This window comes from Callorhinus ursinus, unplaced genomic scaffold (genome assembly GCF_003265705.2).
Source record: "Callorhinus ursinus isolate GAN/ISIS: 27379988/994484 unplaced genomic scaffold, GSC_fseal_2.0 scaffold59, whole genome shotgun sequence".
NCBI lineage: Eukaryota > Metazoa > Chordata > Mammalia > Carnivora > Otariidae > Callorhinus > Callorhinus ursinus.
Window position 1 is genome coordinate 7,279,245 of NW_027397121.1, and position 27,154 is coordinate 7,306,398.

At 56.3% G+C, this 27,154-nt stretch overlaps 2 protein-coding genes across 5 annotated transcripts in view; both read left to right on the forward strand.

Moving 5' to 3' along the window:
• The first annotated feature begins 19 nt into the window (after positions 1–19).
• Positions 20–6,750, forward strand: RXRB (retinoid X receptor beta). Of its 4 annotated transcripts, none has more exons than XM_025862365.2 (10): positions 20–479; positions 1,158–1,405; positions 1,914–2,070; positions 2,414–2,593; positions 3,690–3,862; positions 4,286–4,415; positions 4,614–4,746; positions 4,850–4,953; positions 5,265–5,370; positions 5,468–6,750. In XM_025862365.2, the coding sequence occupies exons 1-10, from the start codon at positions 242–244 to the stop codon at positions 5,613–5,615; spliced, it is 1,617 nt and encodes a 538-aa protein (XP_025718150.1). In that variant the 5' UTR covers positions 20–241; the 3' UTR covers positions 5,616–6,750. The 4 variants fall into 4 exon arrangements, with proteins under 4 accessions (XP_025718150.1, XP_025718151.1, XP_073741065.1 ...); XM_025862366.2 differs by having other exon boundaries at positions 4,862–4,953; XM_073884963.1 differs by lacking the exon at positions 1,158–1,405 and having other exon boundaries at positions 22–479.
• A 911-nt stretch (positions 6,751–7,661) lies between these two features.
• The window catches only part of COL11A2 (collagen type XI alpha 2 chain), a 29,648-nt gene continuing 10,155 nt past the window's right edge, over positions 7,662–27,154 (forward strand). The window contains 40 exon segments of the mRNA XM_025862391.2: positions 7,662–7,727; positions 8,096–8,243; positions 10,888–11,037; positions 11,174–11,384; positions 11,835–11,997; positions 13,461–13,652; positions 14,544–14,621; positions 15,272–15,334; positions 15,992–16,171; positions 18,332–18,391; positions 18,493–18,534; positions 19,006–19,068; positions 19,402–19,476; positions 20,155–20,241; positions 20,505–20,561; positions 20,730–20,783; positions 20,872–20,925; positions 21,022–21,075; positions 21,262–21,315; positions 21,522–21,575; positions 21,658–21,702; positions 21,822–21,875; positions 22,320–22,364; positions 22,541–22,594; positions 22,786–22,830; positions 22,964–23,017; positions 23,265–23,309; positions 23,543–23,596; positions 23,707–23,751; positions 23,962–24,015; positions 24,347–24,430; positions 24,432–24,455; positions 25,497–25,550; positions 25,848–25,901; positions 26,002–26,046; positions 26,131–26,184; positions 26,311–26,355; positions 26,500–26,553; positions 26,656–26,709; positions 26,924–26,977. Coding sequence (XP_025718176.2) covers positions 8,162–8,243; positions 10,888–11,037; positions 11,174–11,384; positions 11,835–11,997; positions 13,461–13,652; positions 14,544–14,621; positions 15,272–15,334; positions 15,992–16,171; positions 18,332–18,391; positions 18,493–18,534; positions 19,006–19,068; positions 19,402–19,476; positions 20,155–20,241; positions 20,505–20,561; positions 20,730–20,783; positions 20,872–20,925; positions 21,022–21,075; positions 21,262–21,315; positions 21,522–21,575; positions 21,658–21,702; positions 21,822–21,875; positions 22,320–22,364; positions 22,541–22,594; positions 22,786–22,830; positions 22,964–23,017; positions 23,265–23,309; positions 23,543–23,596; positions 23,707–23,751; positions 23,962–24,015; positions 24,347–24,430; positions 24,432–24,455; positions 25,497–25,550; positions 25,848–25,901; positions 26,002–26,046; positions 26,131–26,184; positions 26,311–26,355; positions 26,500–26,553; positions 26,656–26,709; positions 26,924–26,977 — 2,790 coding nt within the window. The 5' untranslated portion in view covers positions 7,662–7,727; positions 8,096–8,161.

Consider the following 27,154-nt stretch of genomic DNA (forward strand, 5'->3'; position numbering starts at 1 on the left):
CGCCTCCTCCGTTTCCAACTAGACGAGGGGGCGGGAACTAGCGCGGAGACTTCCCGTCTATACCAAGATGGCTGCCATATCGGCGCTGTCATTTTGGTACAGAGCAGAGCGAAGCGCTTAATTCGACCCGGTTCAGGCCAGAGTCTTTTTCTCTGGGGCTTCCTCGTGCTCAGCTAGTCCCCTGGTCAATATTTGGGAATCCCTGGTACCTCTTCGGTATCCTTACACTCAGCCAAGAATCATGTCTTGGGCTGCTCGCCCGCCCTTCCTCCCCCAGCGGCATGCCGCAGGGCAGTGTGGGCCGGTGGGGGTGCGAAAAGAAATGCATTGTGGGGTCGCCTCCCGGTGGCGGCGGCGACGGCCCTGGCTGGATCCCGCAGCGGCGGCGGCGGCGGCGGCGGCAGCAGCCGGAGAACAACAAACCCCGGAGCCGGAGCCGGGGGAGGCTGGACGGGACGGGATGGGCGACAGCGGGCGGGGTGAGTGTCCTAGCGGACGGACGGGCGAACCAGTGACCGCGTTATCTGCGACCCCTCCCCCGCGTCCCCTGGCGCTCTTTCCCTGGCGCTCCCGCCCCCTTGTTTGTAAACATGCGTCCCCTCCCTCCCGAGGGCCTTAGCGCCCTCCCCCCCCGGGGCGGGGCGGGGAGGGGGAGCTTCCGCCCTTCTAGCTGTGGCTATTTGAGGCCCTACAATCTGGAGGTCCCGGGCGTGGGACACGAGTCCTCGAGTTTGGGGACTGTGGACGTTTGAAGGCAGATCCTGCGTCCTAGGAGGGGGTCTCTTCCGCCTCTTTTTCTTGTACAGTCGGGCTACAAGCTGGGAATGGAGGGGCCGTCAGTTGCACCCCACGTGCTGCCCCACCCACATAAGACATGACTGGCTTGGGGGTGACCAAATGCATTGCTTGGAATTCTCCCTTGCCTGAACTAGCCTGTCTTTTTTGTCAAGCCCCTCCTCTCACCACAATTAGGAGTTAAGCCCTTGTTTGACAACGGGGTGTTTCTGGACATGAGGGATGAGTGGGGTGGGTTGGGGTGGGGTGCGGTGGGGGATTAGAGAGAGAATTAAAGTCTCCAGTTGGATGATCTATGACTCATTTTCTCTTTTTGTCTTTCTGTCTGTGTGTCTCTGTGCCTGTATGTACCCCTCCCTCAGACTCCCGAAGCCCAGACAGTTCCTCCCCGAATCCCCTTCCCCAGGGGGCCCCTCCCCCTTCTCCTCCTGGGCTACCCCTACCTCCGTCAGCAGCCTCATCCCTTGGAGGTTCCGGGGCCCCACCCCCACCCCCGATGCCACCCCCCTCACTGGGCTCCCCTTTCCCCGTCATCAGCTCTTCCATGGGGTCCCCTGGTCTGCCCCCTCCAGCTCCCCCAGGATTCTCCGGGCCTGTCAGCAGTCCCCAGGTGAGAGGTCACGGCTCACTGACTGCCTCTCCACTTTCATTTCCTTGTTCTCCTTGTGACCCCAGATCCTTGTGTGAACTTCCCCATGGTCCACTGACCTTCCAGTCCTCTAATCCTGGCAGGCCTGTGGTCCTTGTGAGACCCTTTGCCCTTCCTGAGGTGACTGATCTTTCAGTGCATGCTTCCTCCCCAGCCTGTAAAAGAACCCTGAACATTCTGATGTCCCTTTCATCTGTCAGTTATTTTTGCCCTTTTTGTCCCATCTGCCATCCTGAGATACATGCCCTTCAGGGCTCCTGTATTGCACAATTTCAGGGAGAACTGTATGTCTAATCTCTTTGCGGTTGTGCTCCAGGGGTGGCCCTTCACAGACTGCAGTGTAAATAATGTCCCCTGTAATGTGCAATGCAGGGCCCTTTCTAGGTGGTAGGGGATGATTTCCATGACCTCTGAGAGATTCTCCTTCCCAATGAGTCTCCCTGTGACTTCCCTATTTCCCCCATCCCAGATTAACTCAACAGTGTCGCTCCCTGGGGGTGGGTCTGGCCCCCCTGAAGATGTGAAGCCACCAGTCTTAGGGGTCCGGGGCCTGCACTGTCCACCCCCTCCAGGTGGCCCTGGGGCTGGCAAAAGGCTATGTGCCATCTGCGGGGACCGAAGCTCAGGTATGGGGCTCATTGGATCACCAGAGAGGAAGAAAGAGGGTGTTTGTGGGATTCCCAGGGGCTCACGGGGTTGCACTGGAGCAAGTGGGTGGGGGGAAGCCTGGTGACAGGTAAGGGACCTGAAGCTCAGATATGGGATGGGGGACGGTCAGAGGAAAGCGGGGGCTAGTATAGGGTTTTTGAACAGTGAGGAGTGTGGGACTGGATCATCCCTTGTGTCCGGGTTCCCCCATCTCTGGATTTGGCAAGGGATTTAAGCTAAGTTTGCTGGGGGGAGGCTGGCAAGAGACATAGTGGCAAGGGACCCCCGTGCAGCCTTGTTGCTCTTCCCCTCGCCTTCTAGGCAAACACTATGGGGTTTACAGCTGTGAGGGCTGCAAAGGCTTCTTCAAGCGCACCATCCGGAAGGACCTGACCTACTCGTGCCGGGACAACAAAGACTGCACCGTGGACAAGCGCCAGCGCAACCGCTGTCAGTACTGCCGCTACCAGAAGTGCCTGGCCACCGGCATGAAGAGGGAAGGTAAGGGCCCGCCAGCCAGGCTTCCCTGGGCTACCCTGCGGGAGAGGAGGGAGGTGGTGGAGGGAGACTGCAGGCAGGGCGCACCTGCGCCTCTCTCGGGAGGACGGCACTGTTCCCTCTCCTCCTCCAGAGGGCGGTATTTGACTTCTCTCTCCCGTCATCGGTTCTTGGCCCTGGTATCCTGCTCCGATCTCGAAGAGTTTCCTTCTTAGTGGGGGCCTGCCCCTAGGACCCGTCCCCCCGTCCCTAGTGCTAGGGTAGGCTAAGCTTTCCTTACCCACGAGCGCCTTCTCTGTCTCCCCTTCAGTTACCTGAATAGTCCTCCTCTTTGACCCAATGGTTGCGTATCTGTGGTCGGTCCTCCAAAGTCTGGGCCTCTACTCATTTAGAAAGTTACAGACTTTACTGAAGACCTCAGGGATGCCTTCCCTTTTCTTTTTCTTATCTTCTTAAGTCTGATTCTGGAATTCTCAGACACTTTGAGGGTCTCAGTCAAGTCCCTCATTTTCAAATGCAAAGATGAGCCTGAGGCCTGGTTTTCCCAAGGTCATGTAACAAAGGAGGGGCAGGGCTGGGATCAGAATCCATCCTTGAAGACTCAGGCCAGTGATCCTTTCACTGCTCTTTGTTGTGTCAGAAGAGCAGCAGATTTCCAGTCAGGCACCCTTGGGTTTAGATGCATGACTTGCCGTGTATTGTGTGAACTTGGGCAAGCTATCTAGCTTCCCCGAGCCCTGCATTCTTCATCTTTAATAACAGAGATAAGAGCTCCCAAGATTCTTACAGTAGTGGACGGAACATTAAAATGTGTTTTCACGTTTCTGAGCGTGTAGTTGGTCCTCAGTTTAAACGTTAACTTTCTCCCTCATCCTGTACCTTCCCTTCTCCTCCTCCTTCTTGGTTTATTTATCTGCCCCTTTTATAAGCCCTGCTTCCAGACTGCCCCTAGTCCACCATTGCTAGTGACTTCCCCAATTCCTACAAATATCTCCTAAGGGCCGTGAGAACCCTGTTAAGACCCTAAGGACATTTCAGAACCCCTCACGGCTGACTGTTGACTTTCCCCCTTTTCTTTTCCTCCTCTTCCCACCCCCAGCGGTACAGGAGGAGCGGCAGCGGGGGAAGGACAAAGACGGGGATGGGGAGGGGGCTGGGGGAGCCCCGGAGGAGATGCCTGTGGACAGGATCCTGGAGGCAGAGCTTGCTGTGGAGCAGAAGAGTGACCAGAGCGTTGAGGGTCCTGGGGGAACCGGGGGTAGCGGCAGCAGCGTGAGTGATGGGGTCAATCCAGTCTCTTTCCTGATGGGGGTGGGGGATGGGAGTCTAGGTTGGTTCTGTTTCCCTCTCCTCTCCCTTTCCCTCCCAACCTCCTCCCCCCCCCCGCCCCCGCCCCAAACACGGCCTGGGACTGGAAGTGCTGCCAAACGAGGTCTCTCAAACATCTGAGGTGGGTGTGATAGTTTTCTCTGTCCCCATCCCAAAACAACCCAGTGGCAGAACCACAGGCAAGTCCTAAATACGTAATTGTTTTCACGAATGCCTGAGGAGAAGCCTGACTTACAAGGATTGGTTCAGATGGTTTTGAAGGGAGACTCCTTTAAGGAGGTGGTATCAGAAACATCTTACAAGGGGGGGGGGTGTTCCACTGTACCTCCAGACCGTCCATAACTCTTACCCCCCCATCCCCTGCAGCCAAATGACCCTGTGACGAACATCTGTCAGGCAGCTGACAAACAGCTATTCACGCTTGTTGAGTGGGCGAAGAGGATCCCACACTTTTCCTCCTTGCCTCTGGATGACCAGGTCATATTGCTACGGGCAGGTCAGTGACCTTGGATCCCCCTGAGCTCTTGACACATGATCCCTACTCTACCTTCTGACCTTCAGTGACCCCAGTGCATACTTACATACCAAGGGGGCCAAGTTCATTGACCTCACCGCTTCTTCTTCTCTTCCCCTGATATGCTTTGAATCCCATGGTCTGCTCTCTGGCTCCTGACCCTTGCTGCCCCCAACCCAGGCTGGAATGAGCTCCTCATTGCTTCCTTCTCCCACCGATCCATTGATGTCCGAGATGGCATCCTCCTCGCCACAGGTCTTCATGTGCACCGCAACTCAGCCCATTCTGCAGGCGTGGGAGCCATCTTCGATCGGTCAGTGGCCCTCGGCTGGGCTGGCCTGTAGGTAGAGGGGGTGGGGCTATAGGCTGGTCCGTGTCCAAGGCTGGCTGAGCTGTGACCTTTGAGTGACCTGCAGGTCCCTCTCCAGGGTGCTGACAGAGCTAGTGTCCAAAATGCGTGACATGAGGATGGACAAGACAGAGCTTGGCTGCCTGAGGGCAATCATTCTGTTCAATCCAGGTAAGAGGAGGATCACCCCTGTCTCTCAAGACCAAGGCAACCTTGGAGCCTCCTCTTCTCCAGAGACTCCTAAGTTTACCCAGCTATCCCCCTCAACCCGGAAATCTCCCAGCTGACCAAGAAAAACCCACATCCACTGATACATTCCCCTTTGACCCCATTCCATAACTTGCCCTGCTTCCCTTGCCAGGCATCTGGTAAAGGGCCAGTAGGTGGGGCCCAGAAGGGACATTGTGTGGGCCACATCTCCACGTTTGTCCTGACTTGATTTGTCTTCCTTCTTCTTCCTCCTCTTTTCCCTGCCATCTCAGATGCCAAGGGCCTCTCCAACCCTAGTGAGGTGGAGGTTCTGCGGGAGAAAGTGTACGCCTCACTGGAGACCTATTGCAAGCAGAAGTACCCTGAGCAGCAGGGACGGTGAGAAGGAGCTGTGGGGGTGAGGGGTTGTGGGGTGCCATGAGGGTGTGTTCAGGGCCCATGTGGTTCCATCTGTCTTCTCCCACCTCTACCTCAGGTTTGCCAAGCTGCTGCTACGTCTTCCTGCCCTCAGGTCCATCGGCCTTAAGTGTCTAGAGCATCTGTTTTTCTTCAAGCTCATTGGAGACACCCCCATTGACACCTTCCTCATGGAGATGCTTGAGGCTCCCCACCAGCTGGCCTGAACCCAAACCCAAACGTGGTGCTCCTCCTCATACCTGAGGAGTACACATCTGAGGGGGACTCCAGCCTCGGGGCATGGTGGGGAGGGGCCATGCCCTAGAATCTTGGTGGGGTGAGGAGTACAGGGCAGAGCTGAGACTGCCAAGGGGACCCATAAACCCTCCAGGGGGTTTCCATGACATCCCAAGTCAGAGGGGACCCCAGATCCTTGTGAGGGCTGGACCTCTCCCTTCAGTGGCCTTGAGTCTCTGAATTTGTCTGGGTCTGCCATGATTTGGGGTGATTTCTCACCCCCTGCCTGGAACGATCTCTTCTTCCCCCAGCACAAAGCACTGGCCTTGCTCACAGGACCTTGCTTCCTTCTCATCTTGCCTCACTTAGCTACCCATGCAAAGAGAGAAAATGGGAACTTGCCCAGAGATGGACATTGGGGGGCAGGCCCCCCAAACTGACGGACATGGGAGTAGCACTCTGACAGGCCTTCCTTGAGGTCTTGACAGTAGCCCGGCAGGTGGGGGCTACTCTGGAAGGGGGAGGGGCCCTGTCACTGTCTCCAGTCCAGAGTCCCTCTCACACCTCACCTCCTGCTGCAGTCAGACTGAAAAATAAAAAGGTGGTGGTGGTTAAGGGGTGGGTGGAGATGTAGGAACCCATCTGCTATTTTTAATTTCCTCTGAGGATAGAGACTTGCAGTTAGACTCAAAGAAGTACTGTACTTTCCCAGGTTGACTAAGAAATGCCAGCGGTGGAGGTGGTGTTTGGGAAAGGCTGGGCCTTGAGATGGTCTGTCCCTGGGGCCTTTCAAGCACTGGCCTTCCCAACCCCCTCCCCATCTCTTCTTGTCTAACTAGGGGAAGGGGCCTGGGATGTGATGGCGGGGTGGGGCAGGGAATGGTTTGGTGAGTAGTCCTCTCGGGCCCTTCCTTTCACAGCCTTCTCCCAGACCTGGGCACACACAGTGTAACCTGGGGGACACAGGGCCCTGGCCTGAGAATTGAGGGGGGACGGTCAGCCTGCAGAGATGGGGTGCTGGGGCTGCATGATTTTTGCCCTGCAGCTCTTCTCTCTGGGATTCCTTTCCCTTCTCTTTCACTCACACATAAAATAGCTTTCAAATTAAAATCGCTGTTTTCTGGACTGCGGTGACTGTATTGGGGGGGGCAGCACTGCGTCGGCCGCGCGCGCGTGCGGGGGGGGCGGGGGGGGCGGGTATCCGGTCGGGAGCTCCGGACGCGCTCCCTTGACGCCGCCGCTGAGGTTCCCTGGGGCCCGAGAGGCGGGCACAGGGTGGGGGACACAAGGCGCGCTTTGTCGGGGAGGGGGGGAGAAGGTGTGCCAGGCTGGGGGCGGGGCCGGCCGGAGGAGGAAGAGGGGGGCGGCTGATTCTCAAAGGCGCCTTGTTCGCTTGCGCCCTCCTCGCGCCAGCGGGCGGCGGCGCCTCGGCTCGCCCCTGTCTTCTCCGGCCGCGCCGCGGGCTCCGGGCAGACCCGGCGCCGTGCCCGTCCGTGGGGGCGCACTGGGCGCTGAGCGGGGCGGCCTCCTCAGGCGTTGCCCGCCCGGAGGCGGCCTCTCGTCCCTGAGTGACCCTGTTTCCCCGCATTCTTCCAACTAGCTTCGACGGCCCTCTCATCTCACCGCTGGGCCCCTTGCCACCTGGGCTCCCAGACTCCCTGAACTTGTCCCCTCGTTTTCATCTCCTTGGACCTGATTATCCTGTGTGTGTCGGGCTGTCCAGTCTCTGTCTCTCTCCGCCCCCCACGCCGGGTCCCTCTGCCTCCCTTCTAACCACCTGTCCCCCGCCCCTTGAAGCCGTCGGGTAGCAGGTCCCCAGTCGCTCTCCATAGCCTAGTCTATAAATACCCCCGCCCCAGGCCGGCTCTGTAATTACACTGGGCGGGGCGAGGGGAAGTAATTATGGAGACCCGATGGGGGGAGGTAGAGACCCCCCCAGGCCCGCCTCTCCCCTCCCACCGTGCCCTAAGTCCCGCCCAGGACTGCTGAAAAGGAGTCTCTGGGCCCCCAGGTGGGAGGGAGTTGAGGTGGGGGCTTTGAGTGGACGTCTGGGTCCTAGAAAAGGAAGGGGCAAGGGAAGAGATATCGGGGTTCCCGAAAAGGTAATCTTGGGTACAGGCTACTCAGTCTCTGCAAGGAGCAGGGGAGAGCAGTCTGAGGGTCAGGGAAGGAGGGCTCCCGCCCCCCACCCCCAACCAGGTGGAGATCGAGGGTGGGGTTTCCCCTCGGTGGCTGTGGGCGGGCGGCTGGAGGCGGGGGCTGGGCCGGGGGCGGGGTGGGGGCTGTGGGCCGCCGGGGTGGCCGGGGACACACAGGAGCGGCGGCCACCGAGGAAGGAGCAGCGCCAGAGCCCCGACGGCGCCGTGTTGCATGGAGCTGGGCTGCTGAGAGCTGTCGCTACCCGACAGCCTCTGACCTCCGCGGGACCCCAGCGTCCGAGGCTCAAAGCCTGCTCATTCTCTCCCGTCAGCCTTGGGGCGTTCTGCGCCTCTGGCCGCCCATAGATCCCTGGGACCCGGCGTTCGGGTCGCCAGCCATGGAGCGATGCAGACGCTGCCATCGCCTCCTCCTGCTGGTACCGCTGGTGCTGGGGTTGAGCGCGGTCCCCGCCAGGGCAGGTAAGAGGAATCCCGACACCTGCGTCCTCGGAGTCAGGCTGCAGCTCTCAGAACCCCCTCCGTCCCCCTTGCCCGCCCCCCCCCCCCCGCTGATGCCTGCGGCAGAGCTTCCAAATCCAAGAAGGGCTGGAGGGAAGGTCACCTGGGTCCCTGGGAACCAAGGTAGGGATCTCTTTGCCTCCTTGAAGTGACTTGGAGAGGGCAGGGAAGGCTGAAAGGTGGAGGCTCACCTTAAAGAATGGGACTGGATGCTGGGGTACTCCAGGGAGAGCCAAAGGTGGCCGGGGCTGCTGTAGTCCAGCAGATGCTGGGGTGGGGAGGTAGATGCCAGTGTTGATGGGTGAGGATTGTGTATCTTCTGGGCTTTCTATCTCTATGTCTGGGGTGAGAGGGGAGCATCTGTGGGTCAGCGCAGAACCTAGTAAGTAGAGAAAGGAGGGACGCCTGGATTATTTGTCCCACTGGCGTCCCGGACAGGATCCCCTTCCCCCTCCCTGTGCCCTCGATGCTGCCACGCGGCTGGCTCTGGGGAGCACCGGGGCTGGCTGCCAACAGGACGGCTGCTGGACAGGCTGGGATCAGGTGTCTGAGGCGGGAGCCAACTCTTTGCATTCCTGCCCCACCCCTCCCCCTCTGGCCAGCGGGGCTCCCCTGGGACCCTGGTGTCCACAACCCCACTCGTTTCCTTCTTTTTCCCAGGATCCAGAAGTCCTGGCACCTAGGAAAGGGATTTGATGCCAGACAGGAGGGGGCTGGGTGTACCTGGGTCCTGGGCAGCAGGAGCAAGCCTCCCACTCCTGGCAACACTGAAGGCTGATTTGCGTGTAACTCCACTATTCATTTCTTCTCCATTCTGGAGAGAAAATGGTCAGAATAGCAGCATAAAGGATTTAGATTAGATTACAGAAAGAAGAACTTCCAAGATGCGAGGAGCATGAGGCTGAGGGACAGGAAATGGAAGTGTGTGATGTCTGTGGACTCTTGGAGCCTTTCTTAGGGAGGAAAGGAATCTTCTAGCATGGAGGCTGAGATGACTGTCTCTTATTTTGGGGCTGAGTGTCTAGAGATGGGACTCTATAGGGAAATGGGCTAGTGTGGAATTCATGAGTAAAAAAATGGGGCATTTGGGGGCCAAAGGCAGAGTGGTGGGGCTGATGGGGCTACCAGTGAGGAGCATGTGGGGCAGACTGAGGTCGGAGTCAGTGGGCACATATGTGGCCTGAGGTGGGCAGATGGGTGGGTAGACCTGTGGGTAGGTCGTCTGTAGGATAGAACTATACTCCTGTGGTGTTTGGAGAAGGGTGGGGGCCTCTGAGGTCTCCTTGGCCTGGGGTCTCTGTGAGTCTCTGTGTCTCTGTTTCACTCACCCTTCGTCTCTCAAAGCGGTCCTTGTATGTTGGTGTTTGCGGAGCTGCCACACTCAGGGGCCAGGCTAGGGCGAGGGGGTGGTGGTGAAGGGGAGGGCAAGGCCGTGGTTTCCCGGCTCCTGGACTCAAAGGGCCTTTTTTCTGCCTGTCTGCCCCACCTCACCCACCCCACCCAGCTCTACTCTCCTGATCGCTCTGGCCCCTGCCCTGCCCCATGCTTCTATGAAAATTTTGCTGGACTTTCTTTGGGATTTTTCCAATCTGGACCTGATGGCGTGAGGAGTGTGTGTACCAGGGAGCAAGTGAAGGAAAGGTGACCTTTGTCTTCCAGGGAGTTTGAGCCTGAGGAAGCCGAATTCTAGGTGGATGGGGGGGATGGCCTGGGTCTCAAATCTTTGGATCCAAGAGGTGGGGGTAGTGGGGCAGGGTTGAAGTTCCAGGTGTGGGGAACTTGCCCGGGTTTTGGGCAAGGACTCTGATGGGATCCACAGATGTGTGGCTCAGGGCCCTGGACCAGCTCCGGCTCCTCGTGGCAGCTTCTGCCCCCCCCCACTGCCCCGCCCCCAGTCCATCTCCCAAGCCAGGGGTACAGGCTCCTGGGGTGGCTCTTTCTGCTCTCTCCTTCCTTAGCATGGTCAGAGTTGTCCCCACCTCCCCAAATGCGGGCACTGAAGCAGTTTGGAGCCCCATCCCCTTAAGATCTGCCTCTCTGCTCCCTCCCGAGTGGCCCCCCTGCACCTCCTGTGCCCAGGATGATCGATTGCCCAGATGTTGTTTGTGCTGGAGATAGGGGAAAGAGGCCAGAGACCCAGAGACCCAGAGATATGGAAAGGGAGTGAGAGAGGGAGAAAGACAGGGGAGAGAAAAGCGTAGAAAGAGCATGAGGGAGGTGGAGGAAGACAGAAGAGACAAGGAGACATAAAGATCAACAGATCCAGAGACAGGAAGAGTTAGAGAGACAGACAAGAGGAGACGGTGGAGAGTAGAGAGAAATCCATAGGTTGAAAGACAGAGATGGGGAGAGACTGAGCGAGACACATTGGGAGGGAGATGGGCAGGGGTCAGGTGGAGCTGAACACAGGGCCAGTGCTGCCCTCTTCCAGGTGACTCTGGTTTCCTATCCATTCAGGGCCCATTCAGGGGAAAGTAAGGGAGAGGTGACCTTTGCCTTCAGGGAGCTTGAGCTCCAGGAAGCTGAGTTCTGGACTCCAAATGCCCCCATATCTTGGCCCTCCTGAAGGTGTATCCCTTCTCCTGATCCTCATGGACTCTCCCAGGTGCACGCCCCGTGGATGTGCTCCGGGCCCTGAGGTTCCCCTCCCTTCCTGATGGTGTCCGGAGGGCGAGAGGCATCTGTCTGGCTGATGTGGCCTACCGAGTATCCCGACCCGCGCAGCTCAGTGCACCCACCCACCAGCTCTTCCCAGGTATGGGTGACATGCTGGAGTAGCGAGAGCTGGGGGAGGCCATGGAGTGGGGTCTAGAATCAGACACCGGAAGGGAAAGGTTTTATGGCTCTTTTTGCCTCTCATTCCACCTGGTTGTGTCTCTCTCGGGTACCAGGAGGTTTTCCCAAAGATTTCTCATTGCTGACTGCTGTCCGGACCCGCCCTGGCCTCCAGGCTCCCCTCCTGACTCTCTACAGTGCCCAGGGTGTCCAACAGCTGGGCCTGGAGCTTGGCCGACCCTTCCGCTTCCTGTATGAGGACCAGACTGGACGGCCTCGACCCCCGGCTCAGCCAGTCTTCCGAGGCCTCAGCCTAGCAGATGGCAAGTAAGTCAGTTTGCTCCTCTGGTCTGCCTGGACTGCCCTTTCAGGAGCTCCCCTCTGGCCACTGGCCCCAGAGCCCCCACTCCCTGAACTAGGAAGCCTTTTGGCCACACCTCACCTACCTACTGCCCAAACTTCAGACACTTCTGGCCCAGAGTGTGGGCTTTAGAGTTTAAATCCTTGCATGTAGTACTAGCCCGTGCCTTGGGCAAGTTAACTTTTTTAAGCCTCAGTTTCTATGGCTATAATATAGGGATGATAGAATCACGACGATCAAATGAGAAAAGTGTTGCCTGGTGCCTGGTGCTTGGTGCATTGTAAACGCTCAATAAATAGCCACCATGATTCCTACTATTATCATTGGCTCCAACCTTTCCATCATCTGCTCTCCAGCCCTGTTGATTCCCCCCCACCCCCTCAGTCAGTCAATTGAACCACTCCCCCCATGACCAGGTGGCACCGTGTTGCTGTGGCTGTGAAGGGCCAGTCTGTCACCCTCATAGTTGACTGCAAGAAGCGGGTCACCCGGCCTCTCCCCCGAAGTGCTCGTCCACTGTTGGACACCCACGGAGTGATTATCTTTGGTGCCCGTATCCTGGATGAAGAAGTGTTTGAGGTAACCAGAACATAGAACAGAGTGATTTCTGGTCGCACATCTTGTGCCTATTCTCCTTCTGGCCCCAGTACTCCATCTTCTTATAGCCTTGCCCTTCATTTGAACTCTCACGAATCTCTATTTCCATTTCCTATCCTCAGGGCTAATTTTCTCTGTAGGACAATTAGGTGCCCGCTTATATGGCAGGACAGCTGTCTTTATCAGTCTTCATGAGTCCGCCTGTCCATTCATCCCTCAACCAATCTCTCTATCTGCACCCACCCATTCATGGACTCATCTAATACCCATCCATCCATTTATGCACTCACTCACCAATCAAGCATTCAGGTTTGTATCCACTCTCCTGCCCATCTTCCTCTGCCCAGCCACTTTCTTCTTCACTCATCCATCAATCTCTCATCTTTAACCCATCCATTTATTCACTTATTCATCCACCCACCCAGCCCATCTACCCATGCATGCGAGGATGCATGTATTCATCCATCCCCTCCTTCATCCACCCATCTCCTCACCCACCCACTTTCCATCCAACCATTCACTCATTCATTCACATATTCACTTCCATCCATCTGTCTACCAATCTGTTTCCTCTACTCCATACCTCCATTTATCTACCCACCAATCCTCCCATTCATTCATTCACCACCCACCAACTCTCCCATTCAGTCAGTCATGCATTTGAGCCCCCATTCATTCACCCACTGACCAATCCATCCATCCATCCATCCATCCATCCATCCATTCATCTATCCATCCACCTGTCCATCCATCCACCCGCCCAGCCAGTCAATGTTCTCTGAATACCTGCTGTCCCAGTGTCAAGGGGAACACAGAAGAATAATAGAAGGTCTCTATTATTCTCAGGAGCTCCCAGTATTCTCATTGAAGATGAGACAATAACCCCAAACTAAAATACAAGGCAAGATGTGCTAAGTACCATGTGTGGGCACAGATAAATGCCATTGGAATTCAAAAGTGGCTTCCCTCTCCCCCATTTCTAGAGGTCCTGAGAATTCTCATCATCACTGCCATTGGAAGGTCAAAGCAACTAAGGCTGGGCCACTGTTTCCAGAAGTCTTTGCGGAAAGGTCCATGCATTACCACAGTGTGGGATTTAGAGTTGGAATGTTTGAATTCTAGTCCCGAGTCTACCATTGCAAGTGACCTTGGGCCAGTCATTGCCTCTTTGAGCTTTCCTGAATGGAATATTTGAACAATAGGCATAAATATCCTTGTCCTACTGATTTTTCCAGTTGTGGTGAAGGTCCAGTGGGATTATGGATGGGAAGGTCCTTTGAAAATGAAAAGGGCTGTGTACATGGGAGGGCTGATAATGACTTTCTCCCATTATGTCCTTTTACCTAGGATTGGCTCTTACCCTGTGTCCCAGACTTGACCCTCTGTCTCTCTCTGAAACCCTCTCTGCCTCCCTCCATTGATGTTCGTTCCCCATGTCTTTGCAGGGTGACATCCAGGAGCTTGTCATTGTCCCAGGGGTGCAAGCTGCCTACCAATCCTGTGAACAGAAGGATCTGGAGTGTGAAGGAGCTTGGAGGGAGAGACCTCAGAAACAACAGTCTCACAGGACCCAGAGATCTCCAAAGCAGCAGCCATCAAGACTTCATAGGCCACAAAACCAGGAACCTCAGCGACAGGTGAGGGAGCTGGGCGAACCCCAAACCGCAGCACACTCCAGGGAGGGAAGGTACCCGGACACCTCCCCAGGGGAATTTCCCCAGTGTTCCAGAGCTCCGCATCCTATTTTGGGCTCCCGTCCCCCCCCTTCACTGGAGCCACTCCAACCATACCTCCCTCTCCCAACCATCATTCCCTCCTCCCAGCCCTCATTCATCAACCTTTTTATTTTCAATTAAAAATAAAAAGAGTCATTATGAAAGACTTCATGGCTGGGCGCTGTGTCCCCTGCTCGCGTCTCCTTTCCTCTGCCAGTCTTTCTGGAACTGTGCCCTTGGGCTTCCCATCCCTTCCTTGAATTAAGAGATTGGGGGGCAGTGTGTGTGGGGGGGGATAAGATGCAGGGACAGAGGATGGGAGAGCAGAGTACGGGAGGGACAGAACCAGAGAGAGAAAAGTTGAAATGGTAAGACCTAGGAGGAGAAATGGGGAGGAGCAGGAGATAGAGAAAGTCCCAGAAGAGTGCTGGGTCCATGCAGTTCTGTGTTGGGGCCCAGTCTCTGGCCCCCTGCTTGTGGAGGTGCAGAATAAAGGGCTGGGTGGCGGGGGGTGGGGAGGGAGGGAAAGGAGAGTCTGGATTGGGTGGGTTCCAGATGGTTAGGGTGACAGGTAGGATCTGGGGTCAGTGGTGTGAAGGTTAGAGGGTCAATCTCTTAATCATGTCTGCTTCTGTTCCACACGTGGGACCCACGCCCCCACCTCCCCCATCTCTCTCCTGACCCCCAACCTCTCCTTTCATCCCCGACTCCTACCCCATTTCCAAACTCCCACACCATCCCGTCCTCCCCCTCTTCTCACTCTTATACCCCTACCTCTTCCTACTATGCCCACTGCCCGTTCCCGAACCCCAGCCCACTGAGTCTTTCTACTCTGACTACGAGACCCCCTATTATGATGCGAGGACTTCAGGGACGACCCCTAATTATCAGGTAAACTTGAGGGACCCCTTCATTTCTTCCCTTCCTCCCACCACTCCTTGTAAGCATCTCCTACGGCACCTTCCTCCCCTCTTAACAAGTAGGGAGAGACATCATCTATTTAGATCATGGGAGTGTCCTCACTGCCCCCTCCAATGTCTCTCTGCTACAGAGGCCACCGAGCCCCAACCACAGGGCTCCCCCTCCCCCCAGGGGGCATCGGACCCCTCCCAGAAAGCCTACCCCACCTGCTAAGAAGTCAGCAACCCGGCAGGCGCCCCCCTCACCAGGCCGGAGGCCCTCTCGAATTGGAGGTTCCAGCCCAGCACGGGGCCTGCCTCCCCCCTTCCGACGCCCAGCTCGGCAGGCAGCTCCCCCCACTGCCCGGGCCCCCCCCAGGACCAGAGGAAGCGGTTACCGGCAGGTAGAGCCGGGGCATCCAGATCTGTGCCCCCAAACCTCTATGACCTTGGAGATTTACTCTCCCCAAACTGTACCCCCTCCAAAGGGGCTGCAAGATCTGAGATTACCCCCACCCCCCCCAGGACAGACAGATACTGCCCACAGTGGGGGACAAGGTGCTGCTTTGCCTCCCCTCCCGCTAACCTCTCTCCTTCCTTTCTGCCCCACGTTACTCTTCTCCCCCTTCTCCTTGGGGTTAGGACCCCTCCCCAGGTGAAGAGGAAGGAATCCTGGAATCAAGCCCCTTGCCACCCCCTGAGGAGGTAACTCCATCCCCCACCCTCACCCCAGCTGGGGGCAGTGGCCATCTGTGACCCACTCCCCTTGCCCCCTGTCATCTCGGTGAATTAGCTCTTCCTCTGGCCGGAGGGCTCTTTGTCATATCCAGTTGTGGTCTTCCAGTCACTCCAGACCTATCGGCCTGCTTGTCTTTCTAAGTACAGTGTCCATGTCTCCTTCCATTATTCTTTGATTCTGGAACAACTTCTCCCCCATGTTGGTGTCAAAATGTTTTCATCATATTTCTGTCCCCAGGAGTTTTCTGTCCATGTTGTCACTTTTTCTGTTCTCTGTTTTTCCATCCATTTCTTTGATTATTCTCTGGACTCCTTTGTCTACCATTATCTCCACAGACTGTCTACTCTGTGTCCAGCCCTCCGGCCACCCTTTGTCCTTCTTGTAATTCATCATTTCTTCCCACCAGTCCCATTTTTTGGGGCATCCCTCCTCATTTGGGGCCTTTGATGGCCCTCCCCTTTCTGTACAACCCACTTCCCTCGCTCTTCTTGGGAGAAAAACTCCAGTCTCAGTTATCCTCAGAATCCTTTGGGCCAGAAGTTGCCACACAGTCGGGTCCAGGGAAATCCTCCTCTCAGCCCTAATGCCCCCATCTACCCCTCTCCCTCCCCATCCCCGGGAAGGAGCAGACAGATCTCCAGGTCCCCTCCACAGCCGACAGGTTCCTGACAGAGGAATATGGGGAGGGTGGCACAGACCCCCCAGCAGGGCCCTACGATTACACCTATGGCTATGGGGACGATTATCGTGAGGAGACGGAGCTTGGCCCTGCCCTGTCTGCGGAGACAGCCCCCTCTGGAGCCGTAAGTGAAAGGAGCTCCTCTTCCATTCTTGACCTCCAGTGGGAGCTGTAAGAATTGCTTTCTGTTGTTTCTGATTATTGTCTGTTGGCTGCAAGCTACTTCCCAATGATGATTTGCCTTTTTCTGTTCACATAAGATGTATATGCTGCTTGAAAGGATGACTTTCTGCTTTCCCTTGCCAAATATCTTGCCCTGTGACACCTCATGGATCCTTCTGCCCAGGGCAATTGGGATTTTTTTTTTTTTTCTTTTTTAATCCTATGGCCACTTCCTGTCTTTCTTGGCTACTTTCTGTCTCAATCAAGCTGTATTTCATAAAGCTTTTGGCCAATAATCCCCTACTTTTTGTCCATTGTCAGTTTGTCTCCATCCTTTCTTCTTGGTAAAAACAATTTCTTATCCATGTTGCTGCCAAATGATCTAACTTCCTATGTCATGTTTTCTAACTTACAGGTCACTCCCTGTCTGTCCTTTCCTGTCTTCCTTGGCCATGGCATCCATCTTGGTGACTGTGACAGTTTGTACTGAAAGGGACTTATTTATGTTTTGGCTCTAGTTTTTCGTGCTGTCTTGTAACAATTTCCTTTGCTAATAAGCCACTTCCTTTGTGTCTCAGGTCATCCAAATCATAAAATCTCCATTGTGGGCCTAGATATTTATCATGGCTACTTCCTGTGTGTACTAGCCTTGATGTTCGTGTTTTCTGGAAGAATTGCCTTTCGTTGTCCTAATCCCCTTTCCAGGAGTCACTTTTTGTCTGTTTTGTGAACTTCTTCTTTCTCTTGGTCGTGGTAGCCATGTTGTTGTTGAAGGTCCACTTCCTGGATCTTCTTTTCTTGGCTGCTTCCTGTCTGTCCAACCATTTCCTGTTTGTCCAGTTCATTTTCTAGCCATCTTGGCCATGTTTAATTTTTCTTGGCCGTGGCATCATTCTTGCTTCCAAGTGTTTGTCCCTTTGAAATGTCTCCCTTAATTGTTTCCCATGTCTTCAACCACTCCCTCTCAGTTGGGAAATTTCCTATCTACTCCATTCATCTTTTGCTTGCCTTGCAATTAGAGCTGCCTCCTCTACCCTGCTGCCTCGTCCCACAATGTCCTTCTCTAATATTGCCACCCTTGACCCTAGGCTGCCTTTCCCCTTTGCTGCTTTCTGGAAATTTGGGGTTGATCTGGGATATGGGAGAGTCTGGAAATTCATCATTGCTGTTTGGTCAGGATGGAGGTGGAGGGGTGCATTCTGAAGATCTTTGTTGGGAGAGGTGGGGGGGGTGGGGAATGATTTCCATTCTTCCCATCCTAATCTTGGTTCTGGCTTTATTGTAGGGGGTGGGCATCTGAGAAGTGTGGAAAAGAAGGAACTGGTGGGCTCAGAGTATAAATGAGGGCCAGAGGAAGGGTGTAGTGTCCTTGCTGGGGGAGGAACTGGGGGTCTTCTCTGGGGCTTGAGCAATAGCCCAAGAGCTGTATTTTTCCAAACACCAGTTATGAGGTCTGACTTTGGGGTATCAGTGGGGACTGGCCTCCAATTCTACTTAGAGTATGGATGTTTAACTCCTGGGGAGAGTTTTTAACTTGTGAACCCCTTGAGATTCTAAGAAAAATTCTGTGCACAAGGGTATATACTTTTTCTTTCCCGGAAAAGCCTTCTTGGATTATATCAGATTCTCCTATGGATCCATGCCCTCCCTTCAAACCCCAATAAAAATCAATCCACAACCTTAGAGAGATGCTTATTTGGTGGATTGCAGTAAGGGTGAGGTAGTTGATAGTTTCTTAAAGTTCTAAGAATTCCTGGAGTCAGAGAGCATTTGGGGAGTAGGGTAGGGTCCTCCAGAAGAGGGTTTGGGAAGGTTGGGGGGGGTTGGAATTCCAGGAAGGGTGTGAAGACCTTCCTGAAAGAGGTCGTCAGGGAGATGAGGAAGTTTGTTTGCTAAGATGGGGCTGGGAATTGGGAGGTGGAGAGCCCTGAGGTCTCCTTGGAAGGCCTGGAAGGTCTGCGAAGAGGGAGTCTTAGAGGAGGCCTGGGAGATTTTACACGTAGGGTTGGGGACGTCTCCAGAGAATCTGAGAGTGAAAGAAGGTGGGAGTTGGGATGGGAGCAGTCCTGGTGTCCTGGCTGCTCACAGGCCCCACTGGGGGTTACATGTGTGTCTCCTTCAGGCTGCCCGTGGACCCCGGGGGCTGAAGGGAGAGAAGGGGGAGCCTGCGGTGCTGGAACCTGTAAGTCACTGTTGTTCACTGAACTGAAGGCAGGGGGAAGAAGAAAAGGAGGTGGGGGTGCTAGCCCTGTAGCCTCTGACTTTTAACCTTTGGCTCTACAGGGTATGCTAGTGGAGGGGCCTCCTGGCCCAGAAGGCCCTGCGGTAAGTGTAGCTGTGGCCCATTAGCCTCCATTCTTTTCTCAGAGACCCTTCTTTTTTTTTTTTTTAATTTTTTATTGTTATGTTAATCACCATATATTACATCATTAGTTTTTGGTGCAGTGTTCCATGATTCATTGTTTGTGCATAACACCCGGTGCTCCACGCAAATGTGCCCTCCTCAATACCCATCACCAGGATAATCCATCCCCCTCCCCCCCTCCCCTCTAGAACCCTCAGTTTGTTTTTCAGAGTCCATCATCTCTCATGGTTCGTCTCCCCCTCTCAGAGACCCTTCTTACAAACTCATCTGTGCCTTCTCCACATATGCCCAGGCCTCCTTCTCAGAACTCTGGAGAATCCTTCCAAAGCTTCCCAGATCCTCAAATCTCTTTTGTAGAGACCACCCCTCAGCCACATACCCCTCTTCTATCTGAATGCCCACACCTGACCCACTCTTATTTTGTTCCTCAGGGGTTGATTGGTCCCCCTGGCATCCAGGGCAACCCAGGCCCAGTTGGAGACCCTGGCGAGAGGGTAAGGGAGTAGCGTGTGTGTGGGAGGGGGGCGGGGGGAGGACTGCAGAGGAGCCTCTGGTACCCAACAGGGGCACCAAGCTCAGTAATTCCTCATTAACTGGCTGACTAATGAACAAGGGGCTGGTGTGCTCCCCAGCACCCAGAAAGGAGGACAGGCTCTGGTTGGGGAGCGGAGTAATCTGTTTTCTCACCCTCATTTTTCTGTATGGGGGTGGGAGGGTTCAAGAAAGGTGTAGGGAAGTCTGTATTTGTTCTGTAGAGGATTTCACAATGATGCCAGGACCCTAACATTCCCTAACTGTCACCTATTCTCATTTTCTCCCTATTCCAGGGCCCCCCTGGCCGAGCAGGGCTCCCTGGATCAGATGGGGCCCCTGGCCCTCCTGGCACATCTCTCATGCTCCCAGTGAGTTGTCTTCTGGGCTTTGAAATGGGAAGGGCAGGGGAATTGTGTTCTGTCACCAAGAACCAGAAGACCAGGAAAGCTAAGGAGGCGTCTCTAAAGACCATCAACACAAAGAGATTGATCTTTTTTTTTTTTTAAAGATTTTATTTATTTATTTGACAGAGACAGACATAGCGAGAGCAGGAACACAAGCAGGGGGAGTGGGAGAGGGAGAAGCAGGCTTCCCGCTGAGCAGGGAGCCCAATGTGGGACTTGATCCCAGGACCCTGGGATCGTGACCTGAGCCGAAGGCAGACGCTTAACGACTGAGCCACCCAGGCGCCCAAGAGATTGATCTTTGAGGTGGATGGGCTAGGGTCTCATTAGATGACCTAGAACCAAACGTGGATCATCTAGAACTGGGCAGAAAATCCTACATTTCAGGGACTCTAGAACCAAAGGAGAGTTTTTTTCTGGAGGAAGAAGCCAGAGAGTGGGGGAGGGAGACAGGAGAGAGTTTCTGCATGATTATCTGAAAACCTTCCATGGGAGACACTGGAGGAGGGCATGGGGTGGGGGTGGGGGGATGTCCCTGAACCTGGGAGATGGGGCAGAAGTGCTGGATGAAGACTTTGGCTGGGAGGGTCCCATGGGTTTCCTGGAAGAGAATCTAGACCTTTCTTTCTCTCTACCCCTCAGTTCCGGTTTGGCAGTGGTGGGGGTGACAAGGGCCCTGTGGTGGCAGCCCAAGAGGCTCAGGCCCAGGCGATTCTGCAGCAGGCACGTGTAAGTAAGCCTGGAGGGGGTGTTGGTGAAGGGAGGGGTATGGAGGGCAAGTGAAGGCTTCAGGAGGGGTTGGAAGGGTAGGTTGGAGTAAATGTGGGGCAGGGTAAGGTCTGGGTTGGTTTGGGGCTGAGAGGGGGGTTGGTGAGAATACAAGGCAGTAGAATGAGGATTAGGAGTGGAAGGGTGAATGTGGAACGTGTACTGGGGTTGGGAGTTCTCCTGCTGCCTCTTCCTCAGCTCTGCTATGTCCCCTGCTCCCCTAGCTGGCGCTCCGGGGACCCCCTGGCCCCATGGGATACACAGGCCGCCCTGGACCCTTGGTGAGTGAGTTGGATATTGGGGTAGGGAGTTCTTTAATTGTGTGGGGGCGGTACAGATAGTTCTGGAAAGGGACCAAGTTGAGAGTTATTTTGCTACTTTGGGGGAGGGCTTTGAAGTCATTGTTGGGTGTGTCCTTCAACATAGCCACTCTCTCTTCTCTGTCACAGGGACAACCTGGGAGCCCTGGCCTGAAAGGAGAATCAGGAGACCTAGGACCTCAGGTGACAAGCCCCACCCATCTGATCCCCCATCCAGTGCTTCCCTTTCCATCTATGCCCTTTAACTCTGCCCCTGACTCTCTCTCACCAGGGCCCCAGAGGACCTCAAGGCCTCACAGGCCCTCCTGGCAAGGCTGGGCGAAGGGTGAGTGGGTGTGTGGTGGGTGTGGATGGGAGACAGGACCCAGAGTGTGGGGGACTGTGCCTTCTGTTTGCTCTGACACTTCCTTTGCACCCCCAGGGCCGAGCAGGTGCTGATGGAGCCCGAGGGATGCCTGGAGAACCTGGAGTGAAGGTGACAAGCATGGGTCCCTCTCTGATGCCTGGGACTTCTAGCCCCATCTAAGCTCATTGTTTTCTGGGCATGACCAAGTTCCCAAGGTTTCCCCATGAAGTGGCACCTCCCCACTCAGGACACAGTAGGGAGGGATGGGGTGGATAAAGAGCTGGGACCTCACTCGGGCTGCCGCTCTTCCTCTAGGGTGACCGAGGTTTTGATGGACTCCCAGGGCTACCTGGGGAGAAGGGACACCGGGTGAGTATATTGGGGGTGATGCATTGTGATGAGGGGGTAGACCTTCTGTGGAGGGGTGGGGAGGTATGGAGCTCAAGGCAAGGGAAGGAAGCTGAGGGTCCCTGCAGGAGCTCAGTGGGTGAAACCGGTTGGTTAATTGAGGAGGGTCAGTTTCTGCCTGTGCTGGGGGCTCTGAGGCCCCTCTTATCTGTTCCCCCATTTTCCAGGGTGATACTGGTGCCCAGGGCCTTCCTGGCCCCCCCGGTGAGGACGGAGAGCGGGTAAGTATTGTGGCCAGGGCAGGGGCTCAGTATGGGAGAGGCGTGGAGGATGACGCTGATTCACCATATCCTCCTCCTCCAGGGAGATGATGGGGAGATTGGGCCTCGGGGACTGCCTGGAGAGTCGGTGAGTGTCCAGGGGGTCAAGGGTAGGGCTCTGGGGATGCCAAGGGAGAGATATGGACACAAAAGGGACATATTAGCTCTTGCCCGTGCATGTCATATCTTCCCCTCACCTGATTGCAGGGACCGCGAGGTCTCCTTGGCCCCAAAGGCCCACCTGGTATTCCCGGACCCCCGGTATGTGACCATCCCTGACTTCTGACCCTGACCTCGCCCCCTGACCTTTCCAACTCTCCACCCTTCCTAGCTGCCTCTCCTCCCCTACCTTTAGTTCCCCCTCCCTGCCCCCCCCGCCCCGCCCCCAGCTCTGCTCCAGCCTTTAATCCCAGGTGCCCTTGCAGGGTTCTATGGTACAATACACCAAAGGCTCTGAGCAATAGCTTAAAAAAAAAATCCTCAAGAAAAACAAAACAAAAGCCCACAAACCCACAGACCCACAGACCCACGCCCTGTGGATCTGGGCTGGCTATGTTCGCTTAGGTTTGGGATGGACTGGAGGTCTGACCAATGTGAGGTTGCCCCGTCCCACCCTCTGGAGTGGCTGGGCCGCCCAGAAACCACAGGTCCTTCCAGGACCCAGGCCCCACCTTCCAGCCTACTCACGCCCCTCTCATGTTTCAGGGAGTCCGAGGCATGGATGGTCCCCATGGTCCCAAAGGGAGCTTGGTGAGTAACGGGCATGGAGAACCTTAGCCAAGGTCCTGTTTCCTTGGTGACCATTTTGACCCCCTGCCTGCTTCCGGCTCTTGTGCTCCTGCTGTCTCAGCTAGGACTCGGCTCTCCGCCCTAAGTTTGTTCTGTCACCATCTTCTTTTGACCTCTGCCTGATTGCCTATTTCTAGGGACCCCAGGGAGAGCCAGGACCTCCTGGACAACAGGGCACTCCTGGAACCCAGGTGAGTTGTCCTGTCCAACCCCCCGCCCCCATCTTGAACAACTTCCCCTGGGCTTCCACAGTGGGTCACCCCCTGGATGGAAATGAAGCGTCTCCAGCTCCACCACTCATGCTCTGAATGGGGATGCTGGCTACAGGAGAAAGCAGCCCACCCCTGTGGAGCCCCTGTGACTTCTTTCTCTCTCTGCGTAGGGTCTCCCCGGGCCCCAGGGTGCCATTGGGCCTCATGGAGAGAAGGTAAGTGACTGACTGGGGGACAGGGGATGTGCTGGGGGGGGCTGAAGGGAGAGCCTTAAATATGTGGCTAGGACTTCAGTCATGGTCTGATCTGGTCCCTCTTGTGGCCCTGTGCCTCCTCGTCTTCCTGCAGGGTCCTCGAGGGAAACCAGGGCTCCCTGGCATGCCTGGCTCAGATGGACCGCCGGTGAGTGGGTACCCAGCTCTTAATCCAAATTCCACTTGACCCTCCACCCCAAGTGAATGACCTCCAGCTGCCTTTGGTGACTATCCACACAGTGTGTCCCTCACACTGGGAGGTCACTGGTGGTGCCTGCCCCTGGTCAGTTGGCTTCATTAGGGTCACAAGGGGGAGACGGGTTAAAGAAGTGAAGGGAGGGATGCAGGGAAGGTGACAGTGGCCAGTGGTCACATTCTCCTTCCTCTACTCCCAGGGTCACCCTGGAAAGGAAGGTCCTCCTGGAACCAAAGGAAACCAGGTGAGATCTTCCATACCTGCTTTCACCCCTGAGGGAGTTTCCACCCAGGCTCGGGCCCCAAAGTCCTTGGAATTTCCTTGTCTTACCGTTCACGTGGCTCTGAAGTATTCTGGGTCCCGTGGCTGTATCCCTATTCAGGCTCCAATGTTGTCTCAACGTTTCTTCCACCCCCCCGAGGCCTCCACAGTCACACCCTGAGACCCCTTTTTAGATACCTTTCTTTCTTCTTCCAGGGTCCATCTGGACCTCAGGGTCCTCTAGGATACCCGGGACCTCGAGGTGTCAAGGTAGTGGACAAGCAGGCTGGGAGATAAAGGACTGTGGTCGGGGGAGCCAGCTGGGGTCTCAGGAACCTCTGTCCCCGATCTCTCTGTCTCTGTCTCCCTTCTAATTCTAGGGTGTGGACGGAATTCGCGGTCTGAAGGGTCATAAGGGTGAAAAGGTGAGAGATGTGCCCCCATCTTCCTAGCACCTCCATCCGGTCCCACACCACCCCTTCTGCCCAGCTCTTCCCCACTTTGTTCCCTCCGGCCTGCCCTGCACTGCTCTCCAGCTCCGAAATCCACCCTTCCACCCACGTTTCCTGAAATGCTCCATTTTACCTCCTGGCCCCCCATCATCTCTGGGGACCTCTCATCCCCATCTTTCTCAGGGCGAGGATGGCTTTCCTGGGTTCAAAGGCGACATGGGCGTGAAGGGTGACAGGGTGAGTAGAAACCCACACACTGGCCCTCCAACCCTAAGTCCTGATGTTCCTCCATGTTGGAGCCCCCAATCACCAGCCTATTTCCTGAAACGCCAGACTCCCCATCTGCAGGGCTCTTCTCCCTTGGAGTCTGACCCCAGCAGGACGACAGCCTGCACAGTCTGCATCCCATCAGCCTGATGGTCACAATGCTCTCCCTGTCCCTGTGGGGCTCCCTCTCCTGCAGTAGCTTCCGGGACCCCACTCCACCTCAGCGGGGTCCACCTCTCCTCCTGGGGCCCAGCCCGCACCACCAGTCCCTGACACTCCCCTGTTCGACTGTCTTACCCAGGGAGAGGTTGGAGTTCCTGGATCCAGGGGAGAAGATGGTCCCGAGGGGCCGAAGGGACGCACTGGACCCACTGGAGACCCTGGCCCCCCCCGGGCTCATGGGCGAAAAGGTGACGGGGGACGGGAGGGGATGAGGGCCTGGGCCCTGGGATCAGGATGGGTTTGGGGGTGCCAACAGCTGGAGTCAGTGAGTCATTTGAAGACCACTATGCATTAATTATGCTCCTCTCTGTAGAACGCACCCCCTGGCCACTGACAGTTGGGGGTGGGGGTGGGGATATATAAGAAGTCAAAGAAAAATCCCTGTCGTGAGAATTTACGTGGCCTAGAGGTGGGGACAAGGCGTGAGGCTGGCATAAGGAATGTAGGTACAAGGCAGGGTGAAAATGTGTTCAGACTCAGAGCAGCAGGAATTGCAAGAAGGGAGAGTCAAAGAGAAGGTGAGCGCCTATCCTGCAGAGCTAACTCTCCGTGAGCCCTCACCAAGGGCCAACACTGCGCCTGGTTGTCCTAAGCCTCCTGTTGCCGAGAGCGTTCACTGAGGCAGCAGGAGGTGAAGAGGCTTGTCAGTAGCACCGCCAGCGAGGGGCATGGTGTGGGTTTGAGCCCAGGCAGGCTCCCTGCTGGGAGAGCCTCTCCTCTGCAGAATCCCTGCTCCCCACCTTGGCTTCACCGCTGTCTGGGCAAGGCGGGCCCTAGAGCATCAGGAGGAAGGGGGGGGATGCCAGGGGGCTTGGGGTGGTGCAGACATGGGGGGGGGGGGGGGAAGCGGTCCTGAGTGTGGTGTGTGCGAACCTGCAAGGGGACTGGTCTTGGTGGCACGGGAGTGTGTGCTGGGGCAGGAGAGCTGAGGTTGACGGTTAGGAGGGGTTGGATCACTGTCCTGAGGAACTTGAAGGAGCTGCGAGTTTACAGACACAGAGGAGGCAAGATCCCAGCACCAGAGGTGGGGAAAACCCGCTCTCAGGAAGGAGAGATGAGATGACAAAGGCCAGGCAGCCTGTGGAGTAGGAGATGAGGGGCCAGGGGCTGGAGATTTGCTGGGGAGGCTTGCTGGGTGGGGGCTGGCTCCCGTCTCTGGGGCTTGGGGTCTCCAGGGATGGTGTGGTGTCTGACTCATCTTGCTCCTAACTGCTCCTGTCTCTCCACAGGGCAAGCTGGGTGTTCCTGGTCTGCCTGGCTACCCTGGACGCCAGGGTCCCAAGGTGAAATGGTGCCCCATTGTGACCCCTCCTCCTCTTCCCTTCTCTGACCCCCGATTCCAGGAAGCACAGACTGACGGAGCCGTGGGGGACCCTAGAACGAATTTAGCCCAGCTCCATTCTACAGATGGGGGAACCGAGGGCCAGGCAGCAGTGGGGGGTTGTCCAAGGTCACCTAGTTATTGGAAGAGCCCAGGCCTCCCACCCTACTGCCTCCAGCACCTCTCCTGACCCCCGCTGGCTCTTCTAGGTCCTCCCTTTTTGTGACGTCTCAATTTTCTCCTTCTCCATCCTCCCCAGGGGTCCCTGGGATTTCCTGGTTTTCCTGGTGCCAGTGGAGAGAAGGGAGCCCGGGTAAGCTGGGGCAAGGGAGAGGGTGCGGAGGGCAGGCGGCGTGCCCTGTGGGTGGAATCATGCCCTGGGTGATGTGTTGTTTCTGCTTCCTTCCCACCAGGGCCTGTCGGGGAAGTCAGGGCCTCGGGGAGAGCGGGGCCCCACGGTGAGTGCAGGGAGCAGACGTGTGGCTCAAGATCCAAGGAGGTGCAATTGGGTTTTTCTGACAACTCCTCTCCCCTCTCTCTAGGGTCCCCGGGGTCAGCGGGGACCCCGAGGTGCCACTGGGAAGTCTGGCGCTAAGGTTAGTGGTCTCGGCAGGGTTCCATCCGCCGTCTGCCCCTTAGCCCAGCTCCCTGTTGACTCCTCTGACCTCCAGCAGAGCTAGAAGGCACTGCCTCTCGTCCTCTCACTCTCTTCCCCCCAACAGGGAACATCAGGTGGTGATGGCCCCCATGGGCCCCCCGGAGAAAGGGTGAGTACAGCTTGAGTCTTCTGTTCCCCAGTGCTCCCCAGGGATCCTGAGTGGAGCCCTCGCCCTTTCACCCTGGTGGGGGGGGAGGTGGGGGGAGCTGCACCCCGTGACCATTCTCCTGATTCAATCCGGCTCTGTCTCTAGGGTCTCCCTGGACCTCAAGGCCCCAATGGATTTCCTGGCCCCAAAGGACCTCCGGTAAGCTAACCTCTGACCTCTGACGCGCTTGGGTTCTGTGACTCCTTCTTCTCCATCCTCCTTCCCAGCCCAGAGTTCCCTTGACACCTGAATCCCTCCTAGGGTCCCCCTGGGAAGGATGGGCTGCCAGGACACCCAGGCCAGAGAGGAGAAGTGGTAAGTAATGCCCCGGGGCCCCGTCAGACCTTCCAGAGCTGTCTGGAAGGCCCACCAGGGAGGTTCTGCTGGCAGAGTGATCATCCTGGTGCTGCTCAGACCCATGGCCAGGGGCTCCGTGGTGACTCTGCCCTTCCCCCAGGAACCTGGGGTCCGTCCCACAGTGTCCATGCCTGACATACTTTGACCGCTCTCTCTCCTCTTCCTCTCTCAGGGTTTCCAAGGGAAGACTGGCCCCCCTGGCCCTCCAGGGGTGGTGGGACCTCAGGTATGTCTGCGCCCTGGGGAGAGTGGGCCCCAGACCCTGGAGTCAGTTTGTCTGCCCCTCTTCTCCCTTGTCCCAATCACATGCCCCAGCCCCCGCTTTGCCTGACCTGGGCCCTGGGGCTGGGATTTGGAGCAGGATCCCAACTGGGCCAGTTCTCATCTTGTGTCCCAAAGGGGC